Source organism: Neltuma alba, unplaced genomic scaffold (genome assembly GCF_004799145.2).
Source record: "Neltuma alba isolate B1F8T4 unplaced genomic scaffold, ASM479914v2 tig00012226_pilon, whole genome shotgun sequence".
Taxonomy (NCBI): Eukaryota; Viridiplantae; Streptophyta; class Magnoliopsida; order Fabales; family Fabaceae; genus Neltuma; species Neltuma alba.
In genome coordinates, this window is record NW_021636757.1 from 1 (window position 1) to 22097 (window position 22097).

At 36.7% G+C, this 22097-nt stretch overlaps 3 protein-coding genes and 1 pseudogene across 4 annotated transcripts; 1 reads left to right on the top strand and 3 right to left on the bottom strand.

The window, feature by feature from the left end:
- Positions 1 to 89: 89 nt before the first annotated feature.
- LOC114725103 (bZIP transcription factor 17-like) lies at positions 90 to 1669 on the top strand (annotated as a pseudogene).
- A 338-nt stretch (positions 1670 to 2007) lies between these two features.
- Positions 2008 to 13122, bottom strand: LOC114725110 (cytochrome P450 94A1-like). 2 transcript variants are annotated; one of them, XM_028911571.1, is made up of 2 exons: positions 11333 to 13122; positions 2008 to 2146 (listed from the first exon to the last, which is right to left on the bottom strand). In XM_028911571.1, the coding sequence occupies exon 1, from the start codon at positions 13001 to 13003 to the stop codon at positions 11336 to 11338; it is 1668 nt and encodes a 555-aa protein (XP_028767404.1). In that variant the 5' UTR covers positions 13004 to 13122; the 3' UTR covers positions 2008 to 2146; positions 11333 to 11335. The 2 variants fall into 2 exon arrangements, with proteins under 2 accessions (XP_028767404.1, XP_028767403.1); XM_028911570.1 differs by having other exon boundaries at positions 2008 to 2142; positions 11329 to 13121.
- Positions 2663 to 4286, bottom strand: LOC114725108 (cytochrome P450 94A1-like). The gene has a single exon (XM_028911568.1). It carries the CDS (start codon positions 4190 to 4192, stop codon positions 2663 to 2665), a length of 1530 nt encoding a protein of 509 aa, XP_028767401.1. The 5' UTR covers positions 4193 to 4286.
- A 777-nt stretch (positions 13123 to 13899) lies between the features above and the next one.
- Positions 13900 to 15585, bottom strand: LOC114725111 (cytochrome P450 94B3-like). The gene has a single exon (XM_028911572.1). It carries the CDS (start codon positions 15576 to 15578, stop codon positions 14067 to 14069), a length of 1512 nt encoding a protein of 503 aa, XP_028767405.1. The 5' UTR covers positions 15579 to 15585; the 3' UTR covers positions 13900 to 14066.
- Between the last annotated feature and the right edge of the window lie 6512 nt (positions 15586 to 22097).

Consider the following 22097-nt stretch of genomic DNA (forward strand, 5'->3'; position numbering starts at 1 on the left):
GTTGCCAGCATTAGTTTCCTGGGTTTGTTTTTCTTCATATTTCTTTTGGTGGACTTGTTCCTCTGTCAATTATAATTTTGGAGATTTAGGGACAATATTCCCGGTAGGGTCCATCTCTATTGCTGATAGATTTTATAGTCAGCGCGGAGGAAAAGTTTTGGAGATAATTGGTTATAGGAATGGATCTGAAGGAGATAGGACAGTAGGATTCTCTAGTAGGAATTTGAGTATTTCTGATAGACTAATATATGAGAAAGGTCGCAAATTAGAAAACAACTATAAACAGCGGGATCCCCATGTAGAACAGGCTCAGATGGCTCTGTTCATAAGGGCAATGCTAGCGAACCAGAGCCTCTTCTTGCTTCTCTGTACGTTCCACGAATGATAAGCTTGTGAAGATTGATGGGACTTGATAATCCACTCTGTTCTGGCTACTGAGAAAGCGAAGGCATCTCAAACTGTTCATTCAGAGATAATAGGAGAGAAACTGGATTGGCGATTTCTAAAGATTGGGATTCTGCTCTGGCTATTCCTGAAGTTGGAAGAAACAGAGATTCACATCCTCACCTGTATAGGAGCCCGCCTGAACAGCGGAAGGCTCTTGCCTCTGGTTCAGCTGAGACTTTGAAGGACCATTTAAAGTCAACCTGCGACTGATGGTAAAATGCAAAAGTGGTTCCATGAAGGCCTTGCTGGTGAGTTTGCTTTTGCATTTTTTTTTTCAATGAATATACGTGTTATATATAGATTGCTTGGTTGCTTTCTTTCTTGATTTCTTTCTTTCTCTTTTTTTCCTTTTTTAATTTGTCCTTGGATTCATGTCATGTTGGTACCCAAGGTGGTCGTTAGCCTCTGCTGTATAGGCTTTCCAAGTAACATTATGACGTTGTTGGAACAGTGTGAAAAGCCATCATGACGAATGATTTTTTCCATCTTTTAAATGTGTCTAAGCTCCTGCAACGAAGAGAACTACGTGTCTATTTTGGTAATCATAATTCTCACAATTACTGAAGGTCCTGGATTCCTGATGCAGGGCCAATGCTAAGTTCTGGGATGTGCTCAGAGGTTTTCCAGTTTGATGCCTCACCAACACCCGGAGCCATAGTTCCAGCATCGCCAGTCGCTAATGTTTCTGCAGTTAACCCCCAGAATGATACAAGCATCAACAAGAGCAGGAATAGAAGATTTCTTGATAGGCCTCCCAGTTCCCTTGCCAGATCCGATCGCAACCCCAGTAAAGAACATGGAAGAATTCCCAGAATGAGGACCTCACTGGTAACAAGTCAATGTCTTCCATGGTGGTTTCGGTTCTTGTTGATCCCAAAGAGGTGGGAGATGGTGATGTGGATGGCATGATGCAACACAAGTCACTTTCTCGGATTTTTGTGTTGTGCTTATAGACAGCGTCAAGCATGTGACTTACTCTTGCGGTCTCCCGCGCACACCTCTCCATCTCGTGACTGCGTGATTTGCCTACGGATCAAAATCCTTTGACCGGCAACAGAATGTTTTCAATTGAGATCTAATATGTAATATCTAACTCATGCTTCAGTTTCTCCAACAAGTCAGAATAAGAGGAAAATGAGGGAAACTGAGCTCCAATTTTGTACATAACAACGTGGTTCTGTTCTACTGTAGTGTACTGAGGACAAGACCTTTACGTGTAGAATTTAAGTGTATGTAATATTTAGACTAAGGAACCTTATCCCGCCCCTCAGAAGAATTTGCATTTTATGAACAAGACCTGTTAGTTTAAAATCTTGTTTCTTTTTAATTTTTGTTGTCGTTTGCTATTTCTAAAATTTAAACAAAACCAAATGGTTTGATAACAGAATAACATAAAGTTATAAGTAATTGTATGACTGAAAAGGTTGGTATTCATGCTTTTAAATGACTGTAATAATACCTTTTTAAGGTTCCAGAGTATCCTCTAGCAAAGGGAATCTGATAAAGGTTTGCTCAAATACAAAAAATTGATCTCTCTGTTTATTCAGCAAATACTTCAATGCCGCACAGTAGATGAGCATACAACAAAAAATGTCATAATGGGCGTCATGGGCTAACCTAGCTGAGTTATTTGTACACACCATAATTTCTCTCAAAGGAAGACTACAAGATTTTACGCATCATGCGACAAAATAAATCAAAAGCATCTTGGCAATGGCAGGGCAAGTGTCAACCCCGAGAGTAAGCAAACTGGGTCACATGATGCTAGTTGATTTAATATTAAATTACTCAAAACTAAACAATTTGAATTAATGCCGTGTTCATGAAACCTATTCACATCGATTGGTTAACAATTTTCTCTGTGCAAGCTGTTCCCCCGTGAACTATCCATAATGGCTAAGTTGTTTTTTTTTTTTTTTTTGCCCCCAGAGAACTCATTCCATAAAATAACTAGGCAAAAGGCCAAGATAAGCAAACGCATCAAAGCAGAAGGCAACGCAGAAAAGCAAAGTATCAAACCGAAAACGAGGATTCCAGTCCCACCAGCTCCGTGTTCCTCTTCCGTTCAGTCCCACAACTGCATAAAAGTGTCGTAGGTGAACCCCTTTTATTTTGAGAGAGCTCGTTCCAATACTAACCGTGTAAAAACCAACGGCATTTATTCTGAGTAAACGACGAAATATTATAGCTGACGTACGCAATATGTCTTTGGAGACTACGGGGGCAAATCAGGATTCATAGTACAAGATGTCCCTTTGGCGACCTCAACTGGCAAGCCTCCTTTCATCCGCAAGGTCAAGGATAACACGTGGTCGGGACACCTGTCCTTGCTCTGTGCCTCTATCTCAAACAATTCCATCACTGAAGCTGCTATGCACTTCATCTGAATGTAGGCCAAGTCTTTGCCTAAACACAGCCTTGGGCCTGCATGAAACACTGGATATCGAAACGGGTTCTCGCCTCTGTAAACTCCATTTTCAATCCATCTTTCTGGTTTGAATTCGCAGCAATCCTTTCCCCAAATGCTCTCCATCCTCCCCATGGCGTATGTGTGGTAAGATATGAACCAGTCCTTCCGAATCACCGTACCGTCCGGCAACACATCGTCTTTCAGGCATGCTTTTGTGTCCACCGGTACTGGTGGGTACAACCTCATCGTTTCCGAAATGGCTGCTTGTAGGTAGTTCATATCTTTCAGCTCCTCGTACCCAAAGGCTTCACCTCTCTTCTTCCCGTTTCGGGAGCGAGTGGCTCTGAGTTCGTCTCTTATTTCTTGCTTCACGTCTGGTCTTGACGAGAGTATCCAGAAGAACCAGCTCAGAGCTGCCGACGTCGTGTCTCGCCCAGCCAGGATGAAGCTTATCACGATATCTCGCAGAAATGCCGGAGAACTCTCTTCTGTTCCGATAAAACGGGACAATAAGTCCAGATCCCGATTACTTTCCTTGGCTTCCAATCTGGACCTTATGATCTCATCCGCAAACTCGTGTACGGTCACGATTGCTTCTCTCAGCCTCCGCTCTGATCCCACGTTCAACCACCTCTTGATTTTGAACACGCCCGGTAAAGCGTACATGAACCTCCGGGAACTCAGCGTCGCGGCATCCTCGAACGCCGACATGAATTCCGTTCCGCCGGTTCCCTCGCCGCCTAGACACTCAGGGTCGTAGTTGAAAGCGAGCTTGCAGATGTTGTCGAAAGCGAAACGCTCCAAGATGTCCTGCAGGTCCAGAACCCCGTGGGTGTCTGAGGCCCGAGAGAGAAGCGGAACCAACCTGGTCTGAATTTCGACCGTGACGTTCTCGATGACAAAGTTTCGAAGCGATTTGGTGTTGAACTCGTAGCTGGCGGTTTTCCTCTGAACTTTCCAGAGGTCGCCGTCGGAATTGAAGATTCCGGTGCCGAGGAAATCATGGAGGAGGCTAATGAATCGTTCGCCTTTGGGATAGTTGGGGAAGTTGGTTTTGAGCATGTGCTCGACGTTGTCTGGGTTAGCCGTAATGACGCCTTGGACTTTGCCGGGGCGGAAAAAGACGGCGGTGTTAGGGGGGCAGTCACGAAGAACCTGGGTGGTCCAATCCAGGAAGCGTTCGCGATTCTTCAGGAAATCTGGTAAAGTTCCAAGTAACGGGTAGTTTCGGAAGCCCCTCTCGGGGGATATTCTGAAAAACTTGACAAATAAAAGGGAGAGATAGAAAAGGATGAGGAAGACGAAGAGTAGGGAAAGCAAAGATAAGAGATCCATGGCTTTGCACTTCGGAGCTGATCAGGTATGAGTTGGAGCCGCGCGCATAACGATGGTTTGTGCGGCCCATATATACATACATTTATATACTCCTTCTATCTCTTGTTTTAAAATCTAATTTTTTTAATGAGTTTATCTTTTTAATAAAAAATTTTTTGAATTTATCTCAGTATTTAATACGATATTATCTATTTTACATCTAATTTAATATATTTAATATTTTTTTATTTATTTTACTATTACTCTCTCACATTTATTTATTTAAATATAGAGGTATATTTGAAAAAAAAACTGTATTTGCTGCATATTAATTATTTTTAATTAATTTTAAATATTTTCTTAAACTATATAATTTAGTTAAAAAGATCTTATAATGAGAGATGGAGTAGTATGTAATAGCCCCCTTTTCATCGGAATTATTTTTAAAAAAAATACAGTATATAATATTTATGAAACCGACTTTTTAAGACCTTAGCAGACCTTAATTAACTTCTACCTCCGGTCCTAATTATAAGACCCAGTTGACTAATTTGAGGAGATTAAGGAAGTAAATTAAGTTAGTTATTTGTAACAAATAAGTGTTGTCATTCCTAAAATATCCTTGCTAATTAAGTGTGTTGGTTAGAACTATCATTATTAGAAGGACTATCTTGGAAAAAAATGCATAAATATGAGAGATAAAATGGATTGGGATCTTATAATTAGGACCAAACTAAAAATTAAACGGGATCTTATATTAAGAACCGGAGATAGTACAAGTCTCTCAGGTCAAAAAAAAATTAACTACAAGTCTCCGCTTAACAATATACCAGTCACCAGAGTTATAATTCTACCATGGAGATCAATATACAGACGAAAGTTGAACCATGTCATCATAATATCGAAGAGAATGTTTGTTGGAATATCGGTCTCTTTAATCATAGTCCACCGTCGGAGGATTATACTTTTGTCCCATGGGTTGAGCCGTCGAGTGATGATCCAACGCGCTGGCGACCCAGAGTTTTCCGGTCTGCCTGGTGATGTTTAATCGAGTGGCGTCGACTGCGAACCATTTTTTTTTTGTTAATATAATTTTTAGTCTCTAGAATTTAGATTCATTTTAGTTTTGATGCATCAAATTTTAAACATATAGTTTTAGTTTTTGAAATTTAGTTAAATTTAAAATGTTAGTTCCTGAAGCTGTAACACTGTTAAGAACAGCTGAAATATTGTAAACGGTATTAAAATGATAATATGGATTTACCAATGACACCTAACTAAATTTTATATAGATAACATAATAATTATATAAAGGCGGATGGGTTCTCAAAATGAGAACAGGTCCCTCAAACGAGTCACCAGAGGGGGAAAAAAAGGGAACTAAACAACTGCGTTTTGAAGACTTATTTTTTCTTCTTCTTCCCTGTATTATCCATACAAGACCCACCTAAGTGTTATTTGGTGGATTCACGTTACCACTTTAATGTCATATACAACATTTTAACAGATATTAATATTTTAAGTCGGTTTAAATTTTAGGGACTCAAACTGTAGACTTGAAATTTGAAATACTAAAACCAAAATTTACCCAAATTTTATAAACCAAAAATTATATTAGCAAATTTTTTTAACCAACACGGAAGTGTTTCATTTTGTTCATACTCAAATACTACTCCGGTCATTAATATAAAAGCTTGTATGATTTTTATTTTGGTTTTAAATATAAGACATCAATTTATTTTGTCTCTCATGCTTATTCAATTTTTTTTTCCGAAGTAGCTATTGTGATAATACTAATTTTAACCTATACACTTAATTAATAAGGATATTTAAGAAAAGATAACACCTGTTTATTACAAATAACTAACTTAACTAATTTTTTTAATTTATTTAAATTAGTTAACGAACTTTTATATTAAGGATAGGAGGTAGTACTAATTTTCATATCATGAACAGATTTTTTGCTTTTTAAATAGAACCTAATAACCCAGATTACAGAGAGAGAGATCATAGATATCAAATGAGCAGCGATATAACACTGTGATTGATTAAAAATGTTTAAGAAATTAACAAGCATAGTGAATTTCTATTATTCACATAGTGATTTGCTTCACACAAATGAACAACGTGGAATTTCTTCTGGAAACTTTGCAGGTTGTAGAGGGAGCAATAACACAAGCCCTCCCACCTTTGTTACAGTGTCCCTGGTAAAGTTGGTGGTAATAGGTTGTAGAACTACAGCTAGGATAAAAACTCACACTGTAATATCCTATTATAGTAATAATAATAATAAAATATATAAGTTAACTTTCCACCGAATTTGGTGGAAAGTTGGCGGTGGATGTGGAAATTTGGAGGGGGTTGCGGTAGAATTCAACCCCTCAATAAATATTTAGGGGTGTTAAATACTCCTCTCCAAATTCATTTCTCACGTCAGACACAAGGAGGAAAGAGAGATAGAGTGGGTGAGGAACGAGAGAAAGAGAGATAGAGTGGGAGGAGCAGACCGGTAGAGGAGGAAACAAGTTTTGAAGATATTTTAGGTACATAAAATTATTTCTTTTTATCAAACTTTCTTTATGAATATTTTCTGTATATTTTGAGCTTCCTATTTATATTATTATTATAGTAATTGGAAAAAATTTTGAAACTTATATATGATCTAAGTATTGAGTTTTGATAAAAGATGACTATAGAAATTTAGAAGTGAATGGGTTGTTAATTTTAATCGATTAGATTTGTCTATTTGTTGGTTTTTAGTATTTAAATTAGCTTTTCTAGTTGAAAAATCTGTTATATATGATTTATATTATATTTTTACCGATTAAATTCAAGTTAAGTAATTTATTTGGGCTGTTTGGTATATTATTAAGATTTTAATCGGTTTAGTTTTATTTATTGGGTGACTGGAGGTTTTAAAATAATTATTGTAGCTAAAAAGTTTATTATTTACGGAAATATATATATGGTAGTTATACCATTAAAGTTTTGATTAGATTATTTATTTATACATATTTGAAGTATTATTGAATTTTTGATAGTTTGATTTTGAGGTTTAAACTTAAAATGGGATTTTTAGAATTTAGAACATAATAATTTTATATTTAGAAATTGTGAAAAATCCTTGTTATTAAGGTAAATAATTTGGAGGTGGTAAATAAATAATTTGGGTTGTTAGAAATTTTAAGTTGTTTCTAAAATACTTAATAATTTTTTGGTTATGAGAGTTGCGGGAATTTAGAATAAAAATTTAATTAAATTAGAAATTTAACTAATATAAAGAATTTTAATTAATTAATTAATATTAATATGTAGTTATATTAATTGTGTAGATTAATCATTGGTTGAGCAAGTGATTGACCTTGTGGTAATCCTTAGTATTGTTTTGGCGAGAGGTAACCACTTTCCACTGGTTATATGTGCTAATATGTTGTTTGTAGGTATTTTGCTATTTTTAGAATAATATTTGATATTTGGAACTTGAGTCGATATGTTATATCTTCTGAGCTATGAAAATTGTCTTGTGGGATTTTTGGAATTGCGATTGAGAAGTTTGGAAGAGATATGTGATTTATATCTTATGGATTATACTGAGAAAAGATTGAGACATTTTTCGTTATATTGTGAATGATTACTTGTTATTTGGATTTTGGATTGAGTTCGATCCTACCACGTGGTAAGGCCGCCATTGGTGCACATTGGTTGGCTTCTTCCTTCGTCCCCCATAGTGAGAGATAGGCCTTTGTGGCTTCTTATTCGCCCCAGGAGTGAGGGATAGGCCTATATGTCTGATTAATCCCCCATAGTGAGGGATAGATTTATGTGGCTTGTGTGTTAGCCCCCACTTGACATTGGTTGGCTTCTTCCTTCGTCCCCCATAGTGAGGGTTTGGATGGTTGAAATTATATATCTAAGTTTTCGAGAATTAATAACTGTCCCACTTGACACCTCACGAGCATGTGTTAGTATGTATAATGAGTTGGAAAGTTGGTTACTAAGGCGTTTGTCTCACCCCGTGGTTTTTACTATCTTCAGGTGATAGTTCAGGTGGTGGCCCATCAAGGAAGGCTCCGGAGGCATAGTGTGTTGTTATAGCTTGTATAGCCTCCCTGCTTTTGTTTTATGTGTTGACTTGTTATACATTGCCACATAGGGCCCATATAGTCTAATGCTATAAACTAATACTTTTAATTACTACTATCTGATATGGGAGGTCATTGGAAGGCCAGAGATATTTAAGACTTTGCGTATTATGCTCATTTAATAATGTTGACTTTTGACTAATGGGCTTCATGACTTATATTAAAATGTTTTATTAGTTCGTGTGTTTGAAAGTATAAGTTTGGTTTGGGCTAACGGTTGAATAATATTTCTAGACTTTGAAAGTCCAATGCCTAAGTTAATGATTGATGTAACTCGTAATATAAGTTTATTTCTTTTAACTATGATAATGATTTTAAAATTTTAAGGTTTCTTCTTTTCTATCATGGTTAATCATTCAAATAAATTCTTGGATTTAAGCTAAAATAGTTTTGAAAGAACGGTTGTCACACACACAAAATATATATTAATATATATAAATGGGAAAAATGAGATAAAAAGAAGTTGAAAATTGTAATATTTCAATTTAGGCACCTAAGAAATCAAAATCACAGGGGAAGAAGTGGTACTTGATTTGGTATTTTACAAACGTAGTTAAATAACTAAAATACCTTTGCATCAAATTTTTTTAAAAAACGCTATCAAACTTGTTATCATCAATACATTTCTCATAATTAGATATTCAACACTTATCATTCCCAGTTAACAGTTTATTAATAAATAGCTTGTCATTACCAGTATATTTTTTATCATTTGTTATTTAATATTTGTCATTTTTAATTCACAACTTGTTAATAAACTTTTTGATATAAGGGCATTTTTATCATTTAACTATATTTGAAAAATATCAAATCAAGCACCATTTCTTTTTCTGAAATTTTGACCTCTTAAGTACTGGAATTGAAATATTATAATTTTTAACTTTTTTTAATGTCACTTTCCCACACATATACTACATCCGGTCCTAATTATAAGACCCAGTTAACTAATTTGGAGAGATTAAGAAACTTAGTTAAGTTAGTTATTTGCCATGAATAGGTGTTGTTTTTTAAAATATCCTTACTAATCAAGTTTGTTATCTAAAACTACCATTATTAAAGGACTATTTTAGAAAAAAATTGATAAATATGAGAGATAAAATAGATTGAAATCTTATATTTAGAATCAAAATAAAAGTCAAACAAAGTCTTATATTAAAGACTGGAGCTGGTATATATTTATATCCCAGCACTCACGACCTAAATCAGAAGTTTGGCATATTGCTCATCACCACCAGGTGGCACATAAGCATCAAAATTATAAATGCACTTTGTAGAAGTGGAGAAGAATTTAAATTTCAGCGTGGGGATGAGACGCATCAAAGCGCAGCTAGCGCTGATAATCATCAGGAATTATGAGAGATGTGGATAGACCCATCTCGACAGGGGGAGAATGATTTCTTCTTCCCCCCCCCCTCTTTCTACAGTTATAATATCATGTTGGTAATAAAATAGATGATTTTAATTTAGAACAAATTTTGTTTTTTGAAGAAAAATGATGAACTTGTCTGGCCTCTCCAGCCTCTAATCATTTGGTGTGTGATATTAATTGACCATAGAAGGAGGGATACCACAAGCTGATGTCTCTGCTGTCCGAGCAGATATTACTGATGGGTACAAGACCTTTACGCGTAGACTTCAACTGCATGTAACATTCAGATCGAGGAACCGCCTCTGCCTTTTTCGTTGTTTTGGCCCCACACACCCACCACTTTTGTTGGGATCCGGAAGAATTTGAATTTTATCCATTAACTATCTTTTAAATTAAAAAAATTAGTTAAATTAATTATATGTTTTTTAAAATATTATTTCTAATCAAGTATATCGGTTAAAACTACTATTATTACAATAATTATTTTGAAAAAAATAAATAAATATGATAAATAAATTTGATTGGAATCTTATATTTACTATCAAAATAAAAATTAAATGAGCTTTTATATTAATGATCGAATGTAGTAATTTTGTATCCAGGTAACTGTTGACAGAATTCCAATATGACATTTTTTGTGTAATTGATACTCATGAATAGTAATATACTATTTATGGTCATAAATATAAAAGTTGGTTGATTAATTTTAGTAGATTAAAGAAATAAGTTAAGTTAGTTATTTGTAATAAATAGGCATTATCTTTCCTAAAATATTCTTAATAATCAAGTTTATTAGCTAGAACTACTATTATTAGAAAAACTATTTTAAAGAAATGGATGAACATAAAAGACAAAATGAATTAGAATTTATATTTAAGATTAAAATAAAAATAAAATAAGATTTTATATTAAAAATAGGGGTATGAGATAACTTACAAAACCCACTGATCGTCATTCGTCACCAACGACTTTAACGCCCCAGACTGGCAGCTGAGCATAGTTACAACTTACAAAAATCGTCGTAGGCGCCTCATGAGCGAGCCTAGCTGAATTAGCATTTAGCAGTACACACCATTATTTCTCTTCAAGGAAAAGTGCAAGACCCTACGCTGTCATGCGATAAAACAAAAGCATTTTAATTGGCATTCTTTTCTTTTGGGCCATTATTTACTCTACTCTATACATTACTCTCAAAATAAGCACTTATCAAAGCGAGCAGCGAACCATCGATTGATCGATTGGTAAGAGAGTCGTTTAGCTTAATCAGAAATCTCAAGTGAACAGGGAAGAAGGCCATTGGGGGTAGAAGATGGGTTCATGACAAAAGACGTGAACCTGCTTCGTGGAACCGGTGAGCTCTTTACCTTAAACTGCTCATTAATTGATGGTCACAATAATAACTTGTGATTTGTGTGTTCGTGGGAGAGAGAAAATTGGATGATATCGACCGAGGAGAGAAGGGGACAAAAGCAAAAGTAGAAAACCTGGTCATGTTAACTTATTTTGCTTGGATGTATGGAAATTTTAAAAGATTTTTAGGTAAATCGAGGTAAAAGTTTTTCCACCCTAAAATTATCTTTAGAATCATGATTTGGTTCCATTCAAATAAGTCTGATTGATTTAAATATTAAATTATTCAAGACCAAATTGGAACTACACAGTCAAGATGTCTCTTTTGGCGACCTCAACTGGCAAGCCTCCTTTCATCCTCAAGGTCAAGGATAACACGTGGTCGGGACACTTGTCCTTGTTCTGTGCCTCTATCTCAAACAAGTCCATCACTGAAGCTGCTATGCACTTCATCTGAATGTAGGCCAAGTCTTTGCCTAAACACAGCCTTGGGCCTGCATGAAACACTGGATATCGAAACGGGTTCTCGCCTCTGTAAACTCCATTTTCAATCCATCTTTCTGGTTTGAATTCGCAGCAATCCTTTCCCCAAATGCTCTCCATCCTCCCCATGGCGTATGTGTGGTAAGATATGAACCAGTCCTTCCGAATCACCGTACCATCGGGCAGCACATCGTCGTTCAGGCATGCTTTTGTGTCCACCGGTACTGGTGGGTACAACCTCATCGTTTCCGAAATGGCTGCTTGTAGGTAGTTCATATCTTTCAGCTCCTCGTACCCAAAAGCTTCACCTCTCTTCGTCCCGTTTCGGGAGCGAATGGCTCCGAGTTCGTCTCTTATTTCTTGCTTCACGTCTGGTCTTGACGATAGTATCCAGAAGAACCAGCTCAGAGCTGCCGACGTCGTGTCTCGCCCAGCCAGGATGAAGCTTATCACGATATCTCGCAGAAATTCCGGAGAACTCTCTTCTGTTCCGATAAAACGGGACAATAAGTCCAGATCCCGATTACTTTCCTTGGCTTCCAATGTGGACCTTATGATCTCATCCGCGAACTCGTGGACGCTCATGATTGCTTCTCTCAGCCTCCGCTCCGACCCTACGTTCAACCACTTCTTGATTATAAACACGACCGGTAAAGCGTACATGAACCTCCTGGAACTTAGCGTTGCGGCATCCTCGAAAGCCGACATGAATTTCGTCCCGCCGGTTCCCTCGCCGCCTAGACACTCAGGGTCGTAGTTGAAAGCGAGCTTGCAGATGTTATCGAAAGCGAAACGCTCCAAGATGTCCTGCAGGTCCAGAACCCGGTGGCCGTCTGAGGCCCCAGAGAGAAGCGGAACCAACCTGGTCTGAATTTCGACCGTGACGTTCTCGATGACAAAGTTTCGAAGCGATTTGGTGTTGAACTCGTAACTGGCGGTTTTCCTCTGAACTTTCCAGAGGTCGCCGTCGGAGTTGAAGATTCCCGTGCCGAGGAAATCATGGAGGAGGCTGATGAATCGTTCGCCTTTGGGATAGTTGGGGAAGTTGGTTTTGAGCATGTGCTCGACGTTGTCTGGGTTAGCCGTAATGATGCCTTGGACTTTGCCGGGACGGAAGAAGACGGCGGTCTTAGTGGGGCAGTCCCGAAGAACTTGGGTAGTCCAGTCCAGGAAGCGTTCGCGATTCTTCAAGAAATCAGGTAAAGTTCCAAGCAAGGGGTAGTTTCGGAAGCCCTTCTCCGGTGATTTTCTAAAAGACCTGAGAAATGAGAGGTAGAGATAGAAAACGATAAGGAAGACGAAGAGTAGGGAAGGCGGAGTTAAGAGATCCATCGCTCTGCACGGCAGAGAGAAGAGGAGACCAAGTGAGGAGGTGATAAGGTGCGAATTGTAGCTGCTCATATAACGATGGTTTGCGTTGGGTGGCCTGCATGTGATGGAATTTATGCTTTTCTTGTCATGAAAAAATAGAATATATACCATAATCATATTTATAAAACCGACTCCTTAACTACAAGTCTCCAGAGTATATTACGAGATTATCAAGTAGGTTATAATATAAATATATAGTTTTTTAACCTTTAATATAAAGTATGTAGTTGAAACATGCCATCATATTGAAGATGTCACTGGTCGTTGGAATATTGGTCTTAAATCGTATTCCACCAACGGATGATTATATTTTAAGTTTATTGACCCAACGCCCTATAGCTACCAAGAGTTATGTTGAATGGAGGGGCGCCAAAGTGTGAACCACTTTTTTAACCAATATATAGTAGAAAACTCTTTTCCTTCGGCTCCTACTCAGATATGATGTTTTCACATCACTAACGTACTTTTTTCTTACAACAAAGAGGTGATGTACAATGAGTAGCGATAACACTGCGATTAAAAATGTTTAAGAAATTAACAAGCATGGTGAATTTCGTTTGTTCATATAATGATTTGCCACAAAAATCGAAAATGTGGAATTTATTCTGGAAACTTGGAGGTTGTAGGGAGAGAAATGACAAAATCCCTGCCACCTTTTTACAGTGTCCCTGGGGTTTGCTAGTAATAGTTTGAAGAACTCTGAAAGTGGGATCCATGACTACAGCTGGGAGACACCCACAAAATATAGATATATATATATATATATATGTATGTATATAAATCCTGTCACATGCAGACGTAAAACAGTATCTTGGCATATTATTCCTCACCATCGAGTGGCGCATGAGCATCGAAACTATACATTCACTCTGAACAAATGGAGAAGAATTTAAATTTCAATGTGGGGATGAGACGCCTCCAAGTTAAAGGCTGATTGGGAATAATTATTATAGACGTGGACAGATTCATTTCTGGTCGGGGAATGAGTTTTTCTTTTTTTGGCTTTCTTTCCAGTACATTCATAATGTCATGTTCCGAGAAACGTAAATAATTAAATAATTTTAATTGCAACGATTTTAAAACAAATGCTAATTAAATGTTGAGCACGTAATTAATCGGCTTTCGAATCAAAGCCAATTCAGCTATTAATCAATGGAGCTTCATATGATTGAATCCGTCACTAAATTCCAAACCGGTGGTGCTCTCTTTGGGTTACCGTGACAGGCAGGCCTCCTTTCATTCTCAAAGTCAAACAAAACAGAAGCTGAGGACACGTGTCCTTATGCAGCGCCTCTACGTCGTACATCTCCAACACCGAAGCCGCAACGCACTTCATCTGGACATAAGCTAATTCTTTACCCAAACACAACCTCGGACCTGCATGGAACACCGGATATCGAAACGGGTTCTCCCCTTGGTAAATCCCATCCTCAATCCACCGTTCTGGTTTGTATTCGCAGCAATCTTCTCCCCATATACTCTCCATCCTTCCCATGGCGTACGTATGGTATGATATAAACCAGTCCTTCTTGATCATCGTACCGTCCGGCAACACTTCGTCCCCCGAACACGCCCTCGTATCCACCGGAACTGGTGGGTACAACCTCATTGCTTCCGATATTGCTGCTTGTAGATAATGCATGTCTTTCAGATCCTCGAATCCGAATCCATCTGTTATGTTTTTCCCTTTTTTAGAGCGGATCGCTTTTAGCTCCTCCCTTATTTGTCGTTTTACGTCCGATCTTGAGGATAATATCCAGAACAACCAACTCAACCCGGAGGACGTCGTGTCACGCCCTGCTAGAATGAAGCTTATCACAATATCTCGTAGAAACTCCGGCGAGCACTCCTCCGTTCTGATAAACCGGGACAGTAGGTCCTGGTCTTGATCGGCATTCGGGGCTTCCAATCTGGACCTTATGATCTCATCCGCGAGCCTGTGTACAGTTGCGATTGACTCTCTCAGCCTTCTTTCTGATCCTATGTTCAACCACCTCTTGATTTCAAACATAAGTGGGAAGGCGTACAAGAACCTGTCGGCGCTGAGAGTGGTGGCATCATCAAACGCCCGCATGAGGTCAGCGCCGGCTGTTCCGTCACCGTCGAGGTATCCGGGGTCGACGTTAAAAGCAAGCTTGCAAATGTTGTTGAAAGCGAAGCGCTCCAGGATGTCCTGCAGATCGAGTACCCGGCGAGTCTGGGAGGCCCTCGAGAGAAGGGGAAGTAGCCTCGTCTGAATTTCGATGGTAACGTTGTCCATGACGAAGTTTCGAAGCGACTTAGAGTTGAATTCGTAGCTTGCTGTTTTCCTCTGAACTTTCCAGAGGTGGCCGTCGGCGTTGAAGATTCCTGAGCCCAGAAAATCTCGGAGAACGTATGTCATTTTTTGGCCCTTGGGATAGTTGCGGAAGTTGGTCTTGAGAATGTGTTGTACGTTGAGCGGATCAGCTGTGAGGATGCCCAGGACATTGCCGGGACGAGCTAAGAAAGCTGTGTGGGTGGGGCATTCGCGGAGGACTTGGGTGGTCCACTCTAAGAAACGGTGTCGATTCTTGACGAAGTCGGGCAAAGCTCCGATGAAAGGGTAGTTATGGAAGCCCCTTTCGGCAATATCTGTGGTGGAAATGAGAGACCGAAGGTAGATGTATGTAAAGAGAAGGAATATGAAGAGCAAGACGGCGAAGAGCTGCATGGCGAGGAGACGAGTACTGTGAAATGGAAGTACTACTATATATATATGTTGATGATATATATGTAGTAATACTCACGCCATAAGACCGTGAGTCGTGATCTGTGAATATAATTAATTAATCTGTTAATCTATAGGGATTAGTTAGAGATAACTGGCACTGGAGAGGAGTTAAATAAGGTTGATGATGCCCTTGCGGAACGCATTGTCATTTTCTAATATAAATTGACTTAATAATTGTCTGTCGAGTGGTGTGCTCTTCAAGTTTCAAAGAAAACAATTGGATTTGTGAGGATCTCCACCGGATATACAGACCTTTTTTTTAAAAAAAAAAAAAAAAAACTACTCAGCCCTGCCTCTCGTATTAAACATCTAAACTTCTATAGAATATCCATGCAAGTGTCACGAGAATTGTAAAGATGTCCCTACAATAAGGTTGTATATGGGTGAGCATGGAGAGGTTCCAGGCCGAGACTATCAAGATATTGAAAGTCAAATGTGGAGATTTGTTTGTTGATGGGGTGTTTTGTAAGAGAGCTTGCGTTCTATTTATTCTTAATAACTGTCGTCTCATGAAGGGAAATATAATCATAGAATTTTTTTTTCTTATTGTCATTTATAATTAGAATTTTCACCAGCCAACCAATAGGAATCTTTCAACTATGCGTCTAGCCTCATTTTGTGACATAGGCTTGGGCTTGCTATTACATGGATCAGGCCCATCCCACCCCAAAGTATGAAAGGGTCATCCGTTTTTTTACGGGCTTAACAAAACTCTGTTACATTTAAGGCTCGTCAACTGGGGAAAAAAAGATAAGAAGCATGCAATGCTGCGAGCCCACAAAAAAATAACAAGAACCTCATCGCCTGACAAGCCCAAAGTGCCATTGGAAACTGGAAGGATTCGATCGCCTTATAGTCAGTTTTGAGAAATTAAACCAGATATTGTGAATGGGGAGAAAATTATGTATGGAAAATTACCTTTTATTTGAGGCTGAAAATGGCTGTGTGAATTAATCAATAACATGATTCCTTTGAAGGAAAAGAAAAAACAAAAGAAAAACAAGAAAGAATGGTCATGCAATTGTGATAAAAAGGGGGAAAGAAAGAAGATAGGCACGCAATAATAATAATGAGGAAAATCGAAAGAACATAAAAAGCAAGGCAAAAAGATAAGTGAAAACCTTTACAATCGTTTCTTTCTTTTTTTCAGGATATTGGACGGATTATTGGTTCATTGAATCTAGAAATTTTTAGATAATTATCAAACAATCTAGAAAAAAAAACGCTAAAAAATGCTAATATATATAATCCTTTATATAATTATTTAAAATGATGGTAAAATAATTAGAACAAAAATTAAAGCTGTTTGTATATACCCTCGACATTTTTTTTTCCCCCCAACAACTCCACATGGGTCGTTGTCATGGAAGCTAATAATTTTTTTCCCTGTTCTTGAAATTATTCGAAAGTCCCTTGGCATATTCATATATAGCTTTGAAAACTATAAATTGAAAGAGCCATGTCTGGGTGACGTAGATAATGGGATTGGGATGTGGAAAAACGATGCTGTGAAATGCAAATCGTGTGGTTATGATTGGTTTGGTGGGCTATTTAGCATTAGAGATTTTTATCTTTTAGGCTGAAGACAATGAAGCTTAGAAAATAACAAGTCTTCTTTGGAGGTCCACGATCGCGAAAAGAAAGGAAACCTACAATCATCTTACAAAAGCTTCTATTTAGGTAAAATGCTTGTCTCCATCCATTATGAATTTAATTTCAAATTATCCTCTTTAAAAATTAAATAAAATAGCTCTCATGGTCCTTGATTAACGAGAAGCACTGACATTTTATACAAATCTAGCTAACTCCATTTAATATAAATGTTGGCAAAATAGCCCTATAATGCTCCTCCGTGATTATTAATTAATTAATGGGGTTATTACTGACTGGATCCACTACGTACATAGCTTTACTGTATAATAATTTTTGTCTGTTCTCTAAAATAATATTCATAAGCAGTAGGTGAAAAGATGCTGCGTTTGTTAGCTAAAGTAATCCATTATTTTCTTAAATTGTGGGGATTACAAGGCCATGATCGCAGGGATCGATTATATATTATCAGAAGCTCGTGCAAAATTCGGATCAGAAGTGTCATAGGAACAAAATCAATATCGATACTTGTGTAAAATTATAGTATTAATTCACTATCATGATTAATCAGCTTGTTATTTTACTGAATTTTCTTTCTAATGATCCACGTGTCATCAGCCCACCCAACTTACAAACGACACACATCAAAAGTGGGGAAACATGGGAGAGTCATTTTTCATGTTAAGGGGGACCTCGATCTGGTGGTACATGGTATTTACATACTTCACGAAACCTCATTTTTATTAATTAGGAATTTGGTTGTCTCGGAATATCAATTTTTTTATTGCAATTATTGCATGCACGTACATTATATGCTTTATTATTTTTTTTCCTGAATGCCCAATAAATGTGCTTGTGCTTTACGTGAAAACGATGGGGTTTCTATCATATCTGCATTATATTATATATATAATAGATGCCATTTTCGCATTTGAAATCGAGAAGCCTCTATTCCTACTGGGTCTCGTTCATTTTGGAGATTAAATTTTCCAATATTTGGAATATTATTGATTATGTATAAAAGTCAAGTTCTCCTAGTCTTTAATCCGCGCTAATGTTTAGCCAAAATAATAACTCAAACTTGTGCGTGGGTTCAAACTGGACGCGTCAAGTTCATAGATAACAAACGAGAACCGTATAGGAACTTATCTCTTAACTATTATTTTTTTAAAAATAATTCCTTATTTTTTAAAAATAAAAAATTAAATTTAAACTATCTAAATGAGATTTGAACTGTCTAAATATGATGAGCTTGAGGTGCTCATTCAAAACTCTTAATTATTATCTTTTTTAAAATAAAAAATTAAGTATAGACCATCTAAATCAAATATGAATGGTAAATACGATGAGCTTGGGGTTGTGATGAGTACCAAAAACTCGTTTTAAAGCACATATACATACATATATATTTATATATATGGCTGAATGATCCCGGCCAGAGAGTGTACTTCTATCAGTTCAAGTCAGCAATGTTCTTCATTGTTTTTTTTCAAAAAAAAATTTGTGAGTAAATAATTCTTCGACATAATATGCTTTTGTTAAATAAATAATTATTAATTAACGTAACTAGCAATAATGTGATCGATGTATCATCTGTTTGAACATGTTTAAAAATGATAATTAGGACATAATCTAAAATATTGAGGAAAAAAATGTATATATATACATGTCAAAGCAAGACAATATATATGTGTGCCAGCTATATACAAGATTTTGTAAATCAGAGAAACTCACAGTTTTGCGTCATCTTTCATATATATATGTTTGCGCGCGCGCGCGGCAGACAAGTTGCGTAAATTCTTTGACAAAAACATGATAAACATATCTGATACTGACGGTTAGCCAGAGAAAAACAAATCTGATAACCCTTCAGATTTATATTTCGATCAGTGATCGCTTCAAAATTATATGATACTGACGGTTGATGATTTTTTGTTTTGGTTTGTTTTACAGAGATTTTTGCAAAGTCGGAAAGTACGTAAGTCAAAACCGCAAAAGTTTCAACCGAATTAAAGGAGAAAAGAGAGATCAGAATTTCGATTTTGCTTAAAAACTCATCCAAGAAGTCATTTTCACCTAATGAAATGAAACCACGTTTATCGATCAATATCACCGCGCTTTCCATTGTAGGCTCTAAACATTTTTGAAGAGACAAAAAGAAAAGAGATAGTGTTTGAATTGTTCACCATTATATTTAAATCTTTTTATGATTTAATGCCTATATATTTTGAAGCGATCCCACCATATAGAACACCAGTTGTGATCATTGAACACTTCGCAGCAAAAGTCCTAAACAACTTGTCGAGTATTATTTCTATAGATGAAGAGAAATTAAAACACATCTCTCCTACGATGCACAAATAGTTCATTATTAGCATGCTTTTGCATATAATATACGCCTCGTGCTATTTTAATACAGTGGCTGTATTCATAGGCATATACGGAATATACTATTTAAGGGTAATTATAGGCGTTACATATATGATTGCATCGAGCATGATAACAGGGAGAAATTCAAGGAGACATTTTGCGTCGGGGAAATCAGAATCAGTGTTTTGGTCCAAGGTATCGTACCACTTTCACTTTTGCCTTTATAGAAAGTATAATAAAGTCATTAGTACAGTAAACACATTCAAAAAGGAGGAGGAAAAAAACAGAGAAAGGGATATTCTCGGCACAACAAATTAAAGTTTATCAGTTTTTGTTCCAAGTGGGCACTAAACAACTAGGAAATCAATCACAATTCATAAAGGACTCTGTGTGTGTGTGTGTGTGTGTGTGTGTGCTGCTGCTGCTTTCTCATCACTAAATTTCTTTAACATATCATCGCTAGCTAGCTACCATATATATATATGTGTGTGTGTGTGTATATTATTAAACACAATATAATGGCGTCTTCCTTAGGGTTTCAACATTAAGTTTCTTTCATTGGAGTTCCATGCACGTCCATGAATAAAGACATTAAGAGGGAAGCTAAAGTATCTATGTGTATACATACAAATATATATATATATATATATATATGAGAGCAAGTGATAAAGTGAATGAATAATAATAGAGTTTGATCAATAGTCGAAGAGGAGGCATAGATGCATCATTCGTATTAAATTAGACAAAGAAATTAAAGTCGACCCGTAGTTACATGGAGAGTTTGGTTTTTTGGATAAATAATAGATGGCAATGATTCGTTCTCGTTCGGTAACACTGATTTTTAGTTTTTGGATCTTTGACCATATATAGCTTTTGAGAGAGAATGCGTTTCAATCATGGACACTATCTTTATTACAGAAATTGGATGTTTTGGCAACTAGAGAAGCAATATGTGTATATGCTCAAAGTTAAAGGAAATGCAACAAAGCAACTGACTATTCCGTAGCCGTTTCATCCATTTTGGGTATTATTGGGGGCTAATAAAGTGTTGTGGGGGTCGAAAAAGAATAAATAAGAGATAAAAAGAGTGGAACGCACGCTTTTGGGTGTGCTTGTTTCTGAAAGCTACAAACTTAAGTTGGATGCGCGCACAATTTGCACATATTATTGTACAGTTTAATGTCGCTTCAGGTTAATTTTTGATTTCACCAAAAAGGTTTTTCACCCGCAAAAGATGATTGAAATCAACGACTTGAGTGCATCAGTCCAAAGGAATTCAATTCGAATATATGGTTTAATTTATCTGATCTTATCCTGTCTAATCTAAATTTAAATTCTAATAAAATATTACATCATAATATGTTTCTTTTTAAATTAAAGAAGAACAGCACTACTAATTAATAATAAAGTATCCGGTCTTTTTCTTTTCTTTTCTTTCACTTTTTCAAAATCTTTGCTTCATTAAGTTTCCCCCTTCCTTCTTCCTTGTTGTTATAGTTTTAAGGCAAGCGGGTCCCTGTGGGAAGACTTATTTCATATTGGCGTGTGCCGTTGCTATGTATAGGAAGGTCCACAGTCATAATTGCTGAGACGATATTTATTTTTATTAAGTTCTTATTATTACAACTGTTAGCATTCGACACAGTTCCTATATTTGTGTGTATATTATTACATTATTTGCAAACTTTGCGCGTCACTCTCCTGCTTACGTTATTAGCGCATAGCAAATAATTGAAGCCATATTTTAACAATAAAATAAATTCTACATGGAATTTCACATAATATCTATACTAAATCCAGTTCTTAATATAAAATTTAGTTTATAATTTAATTTGAATGACAAACTAAATATTATATTAAGAACCAGAAGAAGATAGTATGTATTATCATGCATTCTAATCTTCTAAATATATAACTGCAATAAGCTTATCAATATTTGACTGCATGGACATGTTGATTGCGAAGTTCTTTACCCCTTTTTTCATCGGATTAAAGATTAAAAGGGTCTAGAGGTTGAATCGGACAGCACATAGGAAGTAATTTAAACTTTTGGTTTTTAGTTTTAAAACCTTAAAACATCATATACATATCAACTACAGCTTGGAATGTATGAATAAAACTTCTTATTATATGCGCTGGAAAATATGGTTGAAAGTTTCTTTATATGGAGGCATTATGTTGTTTGACTCGCTAGTGCTCTCCTTGCAAGCATTTGGCCCTTGTTAAAAATTTTCCAACCTAATCCAACTTGCTATCTCGCCAGAAGGCGACAAGGCAAAACCAACAACAAATTAAAAGCACCAATTCATATAGCTGTGAAGGAACCTCTCGATCGATCCCATCCCCATCACAGCCCATATTACTATTCTTTCTCAGTTAGTGGAATATAAAAAGCAAAACCCTAGTCTTAAAAGCCTATAATCTCAGTGGCGAAGATATTCAAAAGAAAAGCGAAGGAAAAAACACAACCCCTGAAACATAGAGAGCATCAATGGCTCC